Source organism: Ranitomeya variabilis, chromosome 8 (assembly GCF_051348905.1).
Source record: "Ranitomeya variabilis isolate aRanVar5 chromosome 8, aRanVar5.hap1, whole genome shotgun sequence".
Taxonomy (NCBI): Eukaryota; Metazoa; Chordata; class Amphibia; order Anura; family Dendrobatidae; genus Ranitomeya; species Ranitomeya variabilis.
The window spans coordinates 210453729-210467704 of record NC_135239.1 but is presented as its reverse complement, the minus strand read 5'-3'; the positions used below and the strand labels follow the sequence as shown (position 1 = coordinate 210467704).

Sequence of the window (13976 nt, the reverse complement as noted above, 5' to 3'; positions counted from 1 at the left end):
CCCTACCCGCAGGCAGCTGTACATGCAGATGGACATCCAGTTGGTCAGCATCTTCTCCACCACTGATTCCGTCCTGCGCAGCATTAGTTTGGGGTTTTTGGAAGCCGACGAGTCAATGAGGTCAACCAGCAGATCCTTCATAATGCTCGTGTAATACTCCAGCTTTCCATGGAGGGCGATGGTGAGCAGAGAAGCCAAGTTACACCTGAATTGGGGATATAATATTGAGAGAAACGGTCAGAGGAGCCTAAAGACGGGGCGAGTCACAGTATATTAAGGGAACCTTGTGAGAATTGCTGCTTCTCCATAGTAATGGATGTGAGTATTTGAGGCAATGTTTTTGCACCTTGTACAATTTTTTCCTTTAGGTGGGCAAGAGCTGTCTGCTGGCAGATTTGTAGACTTGTCATGGAAAACCAACATAATTTCCCCAGTTTATCAAGAGGTTGTACAACTATTATAAGTTCCACCAATGTTTAACAGGTTGTCCTACTATTATAAGCCCCACCCATGCTTAGCTGGCTGGCCCACTATCAAAAGCCAAACCCATGCTTATCTGGCTGGCTCATCATAAGCCCCACCCATGCTTAGCTGGCTGGCTCATTATCATAAGCCCCACCCATGCTTAGCTGGCTGGCCCACTATCAAAAGCCAAACCCATGCTTATCTGGCTGGCTCATCATAAGCCCCACCCATGCTTAGCTGGCTGGCTCATTATCATTAGCTCCACCCATGCTTAGCTGGCTGGCCCACTATCATAAGCTCCACCCATTAGCTGACCCACTATCATAAGCTCCACCCATTAGCTGACCTACTATCATAAGCTCCACCCATTATTAACTGGCTGGCCCACTATCATAAGTCAATGATAGTTCCAAAAATAACCAAGAAGCCAAAAGACAGAAAATTGGCACCGCTGAGATGCACTTACCCCTCGTGCGTGGAATAGTTCCAAGTAGCGGAGACCCTGTTGTCCCAAAAACAGTCGGCACTAGTGAGGGTGCTGCTTCCAAGAAATTCACATATGATGATAATAGCAAAGAAGAAAATAGCGCACTCCTCAGTCCAGACGAAAAAACTTTTTCTTTATTGAACCATGTTCACAGGAACAAACGGGCGGGTGTGAGCGTGGTGGGTAGGAAGGACTACAGCTGTTTCGCGCAAAATGCGCTTCTACAGGTCCTGATCGGGACCTGTAGAAGCGCATTTTGCGCGAAACAGCTGTAGTCCTTCCTACCCACCACGCTCACACCCGCCCGTTTGTTCCTGTGAACATGGTTCAATAAAGAAAAAGTTTTTTCGTCTGGACTGAGGAGTGCGCTATTTTCTTCTTTGCTATTACCACTATCATAAGCCCCACCCATTATTAGCTGGCTGGCCCACTGTCATAAGCCCCACCCATGCTTATCTGGCTGGCCCATCATAAGCCCCACCCATGCTTAGCTGGCTGGCCCATTATCATAAGCTCCACCCATGCTTAGCTGGCTGGCCCACTATCATAAGCTCCACCTATTATTCACTGGCTGGCCCACTAACATAAGCCCCACCCATGCTTAGCTGGCTGGCTCATTATCATAAGCCCCACCCATGCTTAGCTGGCTGGCTCATTATCATAAGCTCCACCCATTAGCTGACCCACTATCATAAGCTCCACCCATTAGCTGACCTACTATCATAAGCCCCACCCATTATTAACTGGCTGGCCCACTATCATAAGCCCCACCCATTATTAGCTGGCTGGCCCACTGTCATAAGCCCCACCCATGCTTATCTGGCTGGCCCATCATAAGCCCCACCCATGCTTAGCTGGCTGGCCCATTATCATAAGCTCCACCCATGCTTAGCTGGCTGGCCCACTATCATAAGCTCCACCTATTATTCACTGGCTGGCCCACTAACATAAGCCCCACCCATGCTTAGCTGGCTGGCTCATTATCATAAGCCCCACCCATGCTTAGCTGGCTGGCTCATTATCATAAGCTCCACCCATTAGCTGACCCACTATCATAAGCTCCACCCATTAGCTGACCTACTATCATAAGCCCCACCCATTATTAACTGGCTGGCCCACTATCATAAGCCCCACCCATTATTAGCTGGCTGGCCCACTGTCATAAGCCCCACCCATGCTTATCTGGCTGGCCCATCATAAGCCCCACCCATGCTTAGCTGGCTGGCCCATTATCATAAGCTCCACCCATGCTTAGCTGGCTGGCCCACTATCATAAGCTCCACCTATTATTCACTGGCTGGCCCACTAACATAAGCCCCACCCATGCTTAGCTGGCTGGCTCATTATCATAAGCCCCACCCATGCTTAGCTGGCTGGCTCATTATCATAAGCTCCACCCATTAGCTGACCCACTATCATAAGCTCCACCCATTAGCTGACCTACTATCATAAGCCCCACCCATTATTAACTGGCTGGCCCACTATCATAAGCCCCACCCATTATTAGCTGGCTGGCCCACTGTCATAAGCCCCACCCATGCTTATCTGGCTGGCCCATCATAAGCCCCACCCATGCTTAGCTGGCTGGCCCATTATCATAAGCTCCACCCATGCTTAGCTGGCTGGCCCACTATCATAAGCTCCACCTATTATTCACTGGCTGGCCCACTAACATAAGCCCCACCCATGCTTAGCTGGCTGGCTCATTATCATAAGCCCCACCCATGCTTAGCTGGCTGGCTCATTATCATAAGCTCCACCCATTAGCTGACCCACTATCATAAGCTCCACCCATTAGCTGACCTACTATCATAAGCCCCACCCATTATTAACTGGCTGGCCCACTATCATAAGCCCCACCCATTATTAGCTGGCTGGCCCACTGTCATAAGCCCCACCCATGCTTATCTGGCTGGCCCATCATAAGACCCACCCATGCTTAGCTGGCTGGCCCATTATCATAAGCTCCACCCATGCTTAGCTGGCTGGCCCACTATCATAAGCTCCACCTATTATTCACTGGCTGGCCCACTAACATAAGCCCCACCCATGCTTAGCTGCCTGGCCCACCCTCCACCCTTATGCCCACTCATTCTCTACACACTACACCAATGCTTTCCATATAAATGAACCGGATGAGACCAAGCAGCAAAAAAACCCTATAAAATTAGTTTTAAAATTCACTGAAATGTGATGAATATTCAGGAAATTATCTATGTGAGATCCCCAAAGTCATTTTCACTTGCAGATTATTTTTTCAGCTGCAAAACTTGTCCTTTCCTGGAGGCGAAAGTAATCAGAGGACGAGAGCGTGAGATGGCGCCGGTACCTGTCTCGCACGGCGAAGTCCTTCTGCGCCTCCACCGCGTGGATGAAAGTGACCAGGAAGTGGCGGTTGCTGAGCAGAGTGGACAGGGTCGCGATTCCTTCCTCCATGTTTGTGCGGCAATTCTCTGGAACCTGCCACAGACACTGGGAATTAATGCAGAGCAGTCACATGTCTTTCCTATAGATGACAGCTCCTAAGATCTCTGCTTGCTGCCGGTGAATGGAAACACTACAGTATGGTTTATATCCAAAGGCCGTCATGTCCGACTCAAGCTGCAACGATTGCTACGAACCGTGTGCCTGCATCAGTTTTCATCTTTTGGATATAAATGAGAATTGATCTATTCCCTGACATCTAGCAGAGATATTGCAAAACCTTTTACTATGCAACAATGCAATAAATGAAATAAAAAGTTCCCGTTGGGTTTGCCCCATCCCTTCTCCTAACATTCCCACCAGTTGCAGTTTTGGGGGCTCATGGCCGGGACCGAGCGGCGCTTAAAATGTTCCACAATTTGGGATTTAAGTGTTGGAGTCATTTTGCCTTTTTCCCCACGGGTTTTATAAGGAGCTTCTGCCCCAGATACACGGGATGATTCGTAATTTCCTGTAAGACGACGACTTTCCTACAAGGAACTGAAATTAACAATGAAAAAAATAAATCAATAAATCACGGGAGTGTCCTCCTGACAGAGGCGACGTGGGATCCGGCCACCACTGACGGAGACCGAAGACTGGACCCTGATACAGTAGAAGCCCCTAAACTTCTTCAGTCCCATAGCTGTGGATGGAGATGGACGGCGGCTGGCCGTATTGCTCCTGTTCGGTATGAGACCCTTTCATGTCGCCTCTCCGGTCTCATTTTGGAGCCTGAGCCAAAACAAACAGTCCAAGGTCGAGGGGATTCGAGTGTCACAGACGAAAAATTCCACAGGAGGAAGCGGAGACGTCTTCACCAATCACGTCACAAGCACAGGGGACACTTAATTAACTCCTAAGTCTGAGCAAACACGGCTCAGGTTTCAGGATCACCAGAGGGCTACAGGGGTCCGAGGATTAGGGGACTTTAGTAAGGACCCTAAGAACAATGCAGGAATTGGTGGCCATGGATGTCTAGGATGGCGGAACTATGTCGGGGAGTGATCAGAGACGGGATGGGAAGTGATCAGAGACGGGATTGGAAGTGATCAGAGACGGGATGGGAAGTGATCAGAGATGGGATGGGAAGTGATCAGAGACGGGATGGGAAGTGATCAGAGACGGGATTGGAAGTGATCAGAGACGGGATGGGAAGTGATCAGAGACGGGATGGGAAGTGATCAGAGACGGGATGGGAAGTGATCAGAGACGGGATTGGAAGTGATCAGAGACGGGATGGGAAGTGATCAGAGATGGGATGGGAAGCGATCAGAGACGGGATGGGAAGTGATCAGAGATGGGATGGGAAGTGATCAGAGACGGGATGGGAAGTGATCAGAGACGGGATTGGAAGTGATCAGAGACGGGATGGGAAGTGATCAGAGACGGGATTGGAAGTGATCAGAGACGGGATGGGAAGTGATCAGAGACGGGATTGGAAGTGATCAGAGACGGGATGGGAAGTGATCAGAGACGGGATTGGAAGTGATCAGAGACGGGATGGGAAGTGATCAGAGACGGGATGGGAAGTGATCAGAGACGGGATGGGAAGTGATCAGAGACGGGATTGGAAGTGATCAGAGACGGGATGGGAAGTGATCAGAGATGGGATGGGAAGCGATCAGAGACGGGATGGGAAGTGATCAGAGATGGGATGGGAAGTGATCAGAGACGGGATGGGAAATGATCAGAGATGGGATGGGAAATGATAAGAGATGGGATTGGAAGTGATCAGAGACGGGATTGGAAGTGATCAGAGATGGGATGGGAAGTGATCAGAGACGGGATGGGAAGTGATCAGAGATAGGATGGGAAGTGATCAGAGACGGGATGGGAAGTGATCAGAGATAGGATGGGAAGTGATCAGAGACGGGATGGGAAGTGATCAGAGACGGGATTGGAAGTGATCAGAGACGGGATGGGAAGTGATCAGAGACGGGATGGGAAGTGATCAGAGATAGGATGGGAAGTGATCAGAGGCGGGATTGGAAGTGATCAGAGATGGGATGGGAAGTGATCAGAGATGGGATTGGAAGTGATCAGAGATGGGATGGGAAGTGATCAGAGACGGGATGGGAAGTGATCAGAGACGGGATGGGAAGTGATCAGAGACGGAATGGGAAGCGATCAGAGACGGAATGGGAAGCGGTCAGAGACAAGATGAGAAGTGATCGGATGAGACAGGACAGGGCAGAATAGGAACAGCAGACGCCAGGAGTGAAGAGTCCCAATAATATGGAGGGGCAGATTCCAGACACAGGTGGGGCTCTGACAACCCCTAATGTGTCCGCTCTGCCTACAAGATGACAGTGTCACTGCTGCTCAACAAACCAGGAAATAAGAGAGAAAAAGTAAGAAATAATTTTTTTCTTATAAATGTGAGAACACTAAGGCTATGTGCACACGTATTCCTGGCCACTGCGGATTTTTCCGCAGCAGTTTTGTAAATCTGCAGGGCAAAAACGCTGCGTTTTCGCTGCAGATTTATCGTGGATTTACCGCGGTTTTTCTGTGGATTCCGCTGCGGTTTTACATCTGCTGTTTTCTATTATGGAGCAGGTGTAAAACCGCTGCGGAATCCGCAGAAAGAATTGACATGCTGCGGAATGTAAACCGCTGTGTTTCCGTGCATTTTTTCCGCAGCATGTGCACTGCGGATTGCGTTTCCCATAGGTTTACATTGTACTGTAAACGCATGGGAAACGCTGCGGATCCGCAGCAAAATCCACAGCGTGTGCACATAGCCTAAAAATGACAGCAATGGAAAGCACCGGCATGGAGGAGAATAGCTGGGAATTTCCACTGATCGCTGGATTCTGATGACTTCATGGGGGATTTCTAGTCAAATGAGGCAGAATCAGAGAACTGAGGGACTCACCTTCCACTCTGCGCACAGTAATGGATGCGTCTCTGGGACTTGCACCCCCAGCTGGCTGTTGAAGTTTTTCGGGGAGATGATGTAACATTCTTCATAGATGGACGAACACTGTGAAAAGATGGGTTGTAAGAAACACACCTAGTTGTAAGGAACAGACCTACGCTGATCACATGATTGCTCATGACCTTCAGTGAATGATCGGCCTTCCTACAGCGCCCCCAGAGGGTAAATGAAGCATTACAGAATTCTCATTAAATGGACGAGCCGAGTCCTCCAGGGTGAAACCCACTTTGTAGCCAGTATACGAGGATGCCCGAGGGTCCTGTATCCCCCGCCATTTACTACCCCACTCTCACTGATGATTTTATGACCGGAGTGGCCCTTTAATTAAAGATCATGATGATCTCTGCCCAAATTAGGGTCCGAACCGGGAGACAGATGTGCAAAATGGGAAGTTGTGTCAGAGACTTTCACAATAATCGGATGCTTTATTATGTAGGAGACATGTGCTCTACTTCCCTTTTTTTTTGTTCACCCCCCTCCCAGAAAATTAGGATCTGCGGTTCTAAAAATCATCACTTTGCTGCCCCCACTTCCTCTTCTGTATCTGCAGTCTCATATACCGCCTGAGCAGCCCCCCCAATAGCCCATAATGAAGCCCCCGCCTCGTCCATGGTCCGCATCCAAATCCCCACCACAAACACTAATTACTGAGCAGATACAATGTGTCTGTTCTGTCTCCTGTGGAATCACAAGTATCATCTGCGAATCATCAGATCAGGTCTCATCATATCCCCCCTGACTCTCATCATATCCCCCCACTCTCATCATATCCCCCCACTCTCATCATATCCCCCCCACTCTCATCATATCCCCCCACTCTCATCATAACCCCCCAACTCCCATCATATCCCCCCACTCTCATCATATCCCCCCACTCTCATCATATCCCCCGACTCCCATCATATCCCCCCACTCTCATCACATCCCCCCGACTGTCATCATATCCCCCCACTCTCATCATATCCCCCGACTCTCATCACATCCCCCCACTCTCATCATATCCCCCCACTCTCATCATATCCCCCCGACTCCCATCATATCCCCCACTCTCATCATATCCCCCCACTCTCATCATATCCCCCGACTCCCATCATATCCCCCCACTCTCATCATATCCTCCGACTCTCATCACATCCCCCCACTCTCATCATATCCCCCACTCTCATCATATCCCCCACTCTCATCACATCCCCCCACTCTCATCATATCCCCCACTCTCATCACATCCCCCCGACTGTCATCATATCCCCCCCACTCTCATCATATCCCCCCACTCTCATCATATCCCCCCGACTCTCATCACATCCCCCCACTCTCATCACATTCCCCCACTCTCATCACATCCCCCGACTCATCATATCCCCCCACTCTCATCATATCCCCCCGACTCCCATCATATCCCCCCACTCTCATCATATCCCCCCACTCTCATCACATCCCCCGACTCATCATATCCCCCCACTCTCATCATATTCCCCCGACTCCCATCATATCCCCCCACTCTCATCATATCCCCCCACTCTCATCACATCCCCCGACTCATCATATCCCCCCACTCTCATCATATCCCGACTCCCATCATATCCCCCCACTCTCATCATATCCCCCCACTCTCATCACATCCCCCGACTGTCATCATATCCCCCCACTCTCATCATATCCCCCCACTCTCATCATATCCCCCCACTCTCATCATATCCCCCACTCTCATCATATCCCCCCACTCTCATCATATCCCCCCACTCTCATCATATCCCCCGACTCTCATCACATCCCCCCACTCTCATCATATCCCCCCACTCTCATCATATCCCCCCACTCTCATCATATCCCCCCATTCTCATCATATCCCCCCGACTCTCATCATATCCCCCACTCTCATCATATCCCCCCCACTCTCATCATATCCCCCCACTCTCATCATATCCCCCCATTCTCATCATATCCCCCCGACTCTCATCATATCCCCCACTCTCATCATATCCCCCCACTCTCATCACATCCCCCCGACTCCCATCACATCCCCCCACTCTCATCATATCCCCCCACTCTCATCATATCCCCCCATTCTCATCATATCCCCCCGACTCTCATCACATCCCCCCACTCTCATCATATCCCCCCACTCTCATCACATCCCCCCGACTCCCATCACATCCCCCCACTCTCATCATATCCCCCCACTCTCATCATATCCCCCCACTCTCATCAAATCCTCCTGACACACATGGAAGGGGGATGTGTATCCCACCCGGCTCCTTCCCATAACACTGCAATGGTTTAGTGCGTCCTATTACTCCCTGGTATCAGCCATTTGAGACATATGAGAGTCTGATATTAAGCCAGTTACAATCTGTTGCTCCCTGTTATCAGCCCTTTCTGGCTCAGGGATAGTGGGAAAATAGTACAGTTGAAAGCAATATATTGTTATTGTTCCCTGTTATCAGCCATTTCAGACATTGCGGGTATCTGACAGTGGAAAAGGAAAAACTATGCAATCTATTGTTCTCTGGTATCTGCCATTTCTGACCAGAGAAAAGTCTGAAACTGAGACAAGTGAATGCAATCTGTTGTTTTCTGTTTTCACCCATTTTAGACAGAGGAAACTCTGAAGATAGGTCACTTAAATGTAATCTATTGTTCTCTGTTATCAGCCATTTCAGGCCAGGGAAGAGTCTGACAACAGAATTTGACTTTCTGAACTTGACTTTTCCCCTGTATCGCAGCAAAAATGTTGTGGTCTTGGTGCAATTTTTTGTAAGTGGTGTTAAAAATATATCTGCAGTGGTAACGTGTGAGTCCAGCCTATAAGCTATTTAATACTGGGGGGGCGGGAGGGTGACAATAGGTTAAGTAAATATTACCTATTTTTCTCTGTTATCAGCCACTTCTAGCCAGTGGAGAGGTGACCACAATCTATTTTTCCCTGTTATCAGCCATATATATGGGTTATTCATCATTAGAAAAATATGAATGCTACTTATGAAAACAGCGCCACCCAAGGGTTGTATCTGGTATTGCAGCTTGGCTCCATGGAATTGAATGGGAAGAAAGCAGCCATGTTTCTTTCTAATCCTGGATAACCCCTTTAAGACTAGGAAGAAGTTGATTGTAGAACAGGTCATGTAATCTTTTGCTCTCTGTTATCAGCCACTTCTGGGTTAGAGGGTTTTTTGTGTTTTTTTTTCTTTAAAGCTGCTTTACCTTTGGAAAGAAAGTCCGGGTGACAAAATGTTTGTACTCCAGGAATGGGATTCCCTGGCTGCGGTTTAACTCTTTGGTCAGGTCGGTCATGTCGGTCTGAAGTTCAGCAAATCCTTGACAAAGAAAAACAGGAAAGTTTAACTGATGTAAAAGTCACAAAAACTGCAATGAAAAATGGAAAAATTTGTGCACCCTGTGAAACAGGCAAAACGAGGACCAGCCACAACGGGGCCCCTAGTTTTGGGGCCCAAATAAATAATTTATCTGCAAATTATATCCAGATCCTAAAGTAAAGCAACGCGGCTTCTGTGCATTCATTGGTGACACTGCTGCAAAATGAGGCATCTTCTTTACCTTTCCGGATCTCCTCGCGTATCTGAGACTCCATCTCCTCCATCTGCACCAGCGTTTTCTGCCAGTAGCGCTCAGCCCGGCGACTCTTGGTGCAAAAGACAAAGAGAGCTGAAAAAGAAGAGAAGAGACCCCTGAGACTGCAGATCCATCGATCATGTGATGCCAGCGACCCCAGAAATCACCGACCGAGGGGCCGGACACTGCGCGAGCGCCGGGTGCACAACTCACCCACAACACAGAACAGCAGCAAGATGATGAAGACGACGATGGAGACGATGATGGACGTCTCGATCCCGGCCAGGTGCAGCATGGTGATCGTCTGGTTAAATTTACCCACTTGTATCTACGGAACACAAGAGACAAGATTCATCCACAAACAGAAAGAAAGTTTCTAAAGTTCTGATACCTAAATAAGTATCCATAGAAGAGGAGGCGTAAAAGTGACGGCATCCGTCAGCCTGAAGGTGGCGGCACACTGACAACCTGACAACTCTTCACACTCGGTTTTCACAAGGGAAAGTGTCACTTTCATCGTAGCGGAAGAGTCTAAAGAAATATTTTTTCCAAATAGGATCAGAATCTGCACATAGGAATAATCTGCATATAGTAATAATCTGCATATAGCAATAATCTGCATATAGCAATAATCTGCATATAACATTAATCTGTATATAGCAATAATCTGCATATAACAATAATCTGCATATAACAATAATCTGCATATAACATTAATATGCATATAGCAATAATCTGCATATAACAATAATCTGCATATAACATTAATCTGCATATAACATTAATATGCATATAGCAATAATCTGCATATAGCAATAATCTGCATATAGTAATAATCTGCATATAGTAATAATCTACATATAGCAATAATCTGCATATAGCAATAATCTGCATATAGCAATAATCTGCACATAGCAATAATCTGCATATAGTAATAATCTGCATATAGTAATAATCTGCATATAGCAATAATCTGCATATAACAATAATCTGCATATAGCAATAATCTGCATATAACAATAATCTGCATAACAATAATCTGCATATAGCAATAATCTGCACATAGGAATAATCTGCATATAACAATAATCTGCATATAGCAATAATCTGCATATAGCAATAATCTGCATATAGCAATCATCTCCATATAGCAATAATCTGCATATAACAATAATCTGCATATAGCAATAATCTGCACATAGGAATAATCTACATATAGCAATAATCTGCATATAACAATAATCTGCATATAACATTAATCTGCATATAGCAATAATCTGCATATAGCAATAATCTGCATATAACAATCATCTCCATATAGCAATAATCTGCATATAACAATAATCTGCATATAGCAATAATCTGCACATAGGAATAATCTACATATAGCAATAATCTGCATATAACAATAATCTGCATATAACATTAATCTGCATATAGCAATAATCTGCATATAGCAATAATCTGCATATAACAATCATCTCCATATAGCAATAATCTGCATATAGTAATAATCTGCATATAGCAATAATCTGCATATAACAATAATCTGCATATAGTAATAATCTGCATATAGTAATAATCTGAATATAACAATATTCTGCATCGGGATCTGTATATAGCAATAACCTGCATCTGGCAGTCGGACCCCCAGCCGTCATACATTGATCACTATCCTGATTAGTAATTATCAGCCTCTATAACTCGTTCACTTGACTAAACTCCAGAACTAAATGCCGCCACATGGGCCTGAATAATGGCCCTTTAAAACCCACAAACCTATCAGTTCCGCCGAGGACACGATGGTCTCCGGCTACAGGGGATTTCTGGGTTATTACAGGGGATTTTGGCCAGTCTCCCGCAGTAACATTCATCCGTCATCTGACCAGACAGCAGTGAATGCCGCTCATTTCTGGGAGACTTAGTGCCAAGAATAGAGAACAAGGATTATTCTCATGATGATGAGGGTTGTGGTCTGGCAGCATGTGACCCGCGTGTAAATCTGCAGATGGGTCACTATGAGACGAGGGCCGATTGCGTAACAGACTGGCTGGATAACCTGACATTATGGGGGCAGCGACCACCGTGGCTGGGGGGCCCCATACACAATGCATGGCTGTCAGCCCCATGCACAGGAGGGTTCCCGCGTTCTCTAGGAGAGGCGCTGCCAGAATAAAGGATCAGGAGTCCAAAATCAGACATGTCGAATCCTTATCTCCCCCGGCATCATCTGCCAGCAGAGATTCAGAGGACTCCAAATACATGGGACTGTCGGCTGAGATCACCGGTATCAACGGGTTCGGCCGATCTAATGTGCATGGGGACCGTTATCACAGGACTGGTCTAGTCCTGGATTAGTCGTGGTCTCATTACTGGAACTGGATCAGTCGTGATCTGGCAGCAAGTGCTCACATTCCCTACACTGCCCCCACAGGAGAATTGAGGCATTACACAGTCCACTTTAAAATCAATAAGCTCATTGTGCAATTCATGGACTTGCTGCATCCCACAAAGCTCTTTGTAGCCTTTCTCCGCTTTGCCTAGTAGTGGGGGTCCTGAATTAGGGACCTCTACCTGTTAGAGGGATTCTGCATATAAACAAACCTATGGTCCCAGCGCGCTATGAAAAAAGAAAAAAGCACATAGACACCCAGCTCTTCTGTCCTCATGGCCTCTGGCTGCTTCCCTCTTCTTCTTTTGCAGCACATGACCGCTGCAGCCAATCGGAGGCAATGCATCACTGCTAACCAGGCCAAAACAGAAGGAGCGGAGAACCAGCCTCCGAGGAGCAGCAGAGGATCCCTGGGGGAGTTTCTGTCATTTCTTTTTGTATAGCACATATGGGCCATACATTTATTATAATAAAAGTTTGGAGGATCCCTTTAAGAATTCCATAATAGGATATTAGAGGTCCTTCAATGATGCGATTGTAGATATTATAGAAGTTCTCCGCTTTGGACAATAAGCGATCATAACGAGGCTTCAGTGATAGGCAGGAAGTGTTCATTTTCACTGCGGCGCCCCCACAGGTGGGATGAAGAATTACACAAATCTCAGAGGACTTCTATGTAATGCCGGACAGGACAAAGACAGAGGAAGGGTCACACTTTACAGGTTAGAGTTGAAGACCCCAAATAGTAGAGACCTCCTTTATTAGGGGTAAAAAGGCTGGTATTCCAAATTGGACAGTCCCTTAAAGGTCAGGACACATGGTGAATGTCATGAGGCTGAGACCGCGGCTGATGCCCGGTAGGACTTACCGTGACCGGCAGGTAGTGGTCGGATGACTTACCGTGACCGGCAGGTAGTAGTCGGATGACTTACCGTGACCGGCAGGTAGTGGTCGGATGACTTACCGTGACCGGCAGGTAGTAGTCGGATGACTTACCGTGACCGGCAGGTAGTGGTCGGATGACGTGAGCGACTCGTTGATGCTGCAGTGGATGACCTTGTCATTAAAGACGATGAGCTCGCAGGGGATGTGCCCGACCTTCACCTGATATTCGTCCACCCTCAGCCCGAGGTCGTCGTGTTCCTTCTGTAAGACATCATAGTCACCTGGTTATTTCAGCGTCCCGCCGAGCTGTGAATGGTCGGTTTGGAGGCAATCACGACAGGCGATTCCTTACATGTATCACCAGAGTCAGCGGCTCCCCGACATGGTGCTTGATCAACTTCTCCTTTTTGGCGGTGAAGAACATTGGATCGGGCTGATACTCCAGGATGAACCTGTCTGAATGTTCCTCCGCGGCTGGGTCACCGTCAAGGTCGCTTCTCTCACCGGACACGTAGACGCCATTGATGTAGAACCCAACACTGACGTTTCTCCTCTCCAGGGTGGAGTTTGGGGCCGTTGGGGAAGGGCAGGTGATCACGACATCGCTGAGAACGGAGCAATTCTAGGAGAAATCTAAGGGTCACGATTGGCTTCTTAAACTTATAGTTCTTCCAAAAACAGCACCACACCTGTCTATAGGTTGACGTTGGTATTGCAACTCAGCTCCACTGAAATGAATGGCGATGAAGTGCAATACCACACACAGC

General features: G+C 47.5%; 1 protein-coding gene and 1 long non-coding RNA gene across 3 annotated transcripts in view; one reads left to right on the top strand and one right to left on the bottom strand.

Annotated features, from left to right (window-relative positions):
• Positions 1–13976, bottom strand: part of PLXND1 (plexin D1) — a 118685-nt gene that overhangs the window by 15309 nt on the left and 89400 nt on the right. For both annotated transcript variants that reach the window (XM_077276723.1, XM_077276722.1), the window contains exons 18-25: positions 13562–13831; positions 13321–13470; positions 10146–10260; positions 9918–10025; positions 9564–9676; positions 6297–6404; positions 3282–3412; positions 7–205 (exon numbers count right to left, since the gene is read on the bottom strand). In XM_077276723.1, coding sequence (XP_077132838.1) covers positions 7–205; positions 3282–3412; positions 6297–6404; positions 9564–9676; positions 9918–10025; positions 10146–10260; positions 13321–13470; positions 13562–13831 — 1194 coding nt within the window. The remainder of the gene's footprint in view (positions 1–6; positions 206–3281; positions 3413–6296; positions 6405–9563; positions 9677–9917; positions 10026–10145; positions 10261–13320; positions 13471–13561; positions 13832–13976) is intronic.
• The window catches only part of LOC143787738 (uncharacterized), a 79718-nt gene that overhangs the window by 10472 nt on the left and 55270 nt on the right, over positions 1–13976 (top strand). The gene's annotated exons all lie outside the window — the stretch shown is intronic.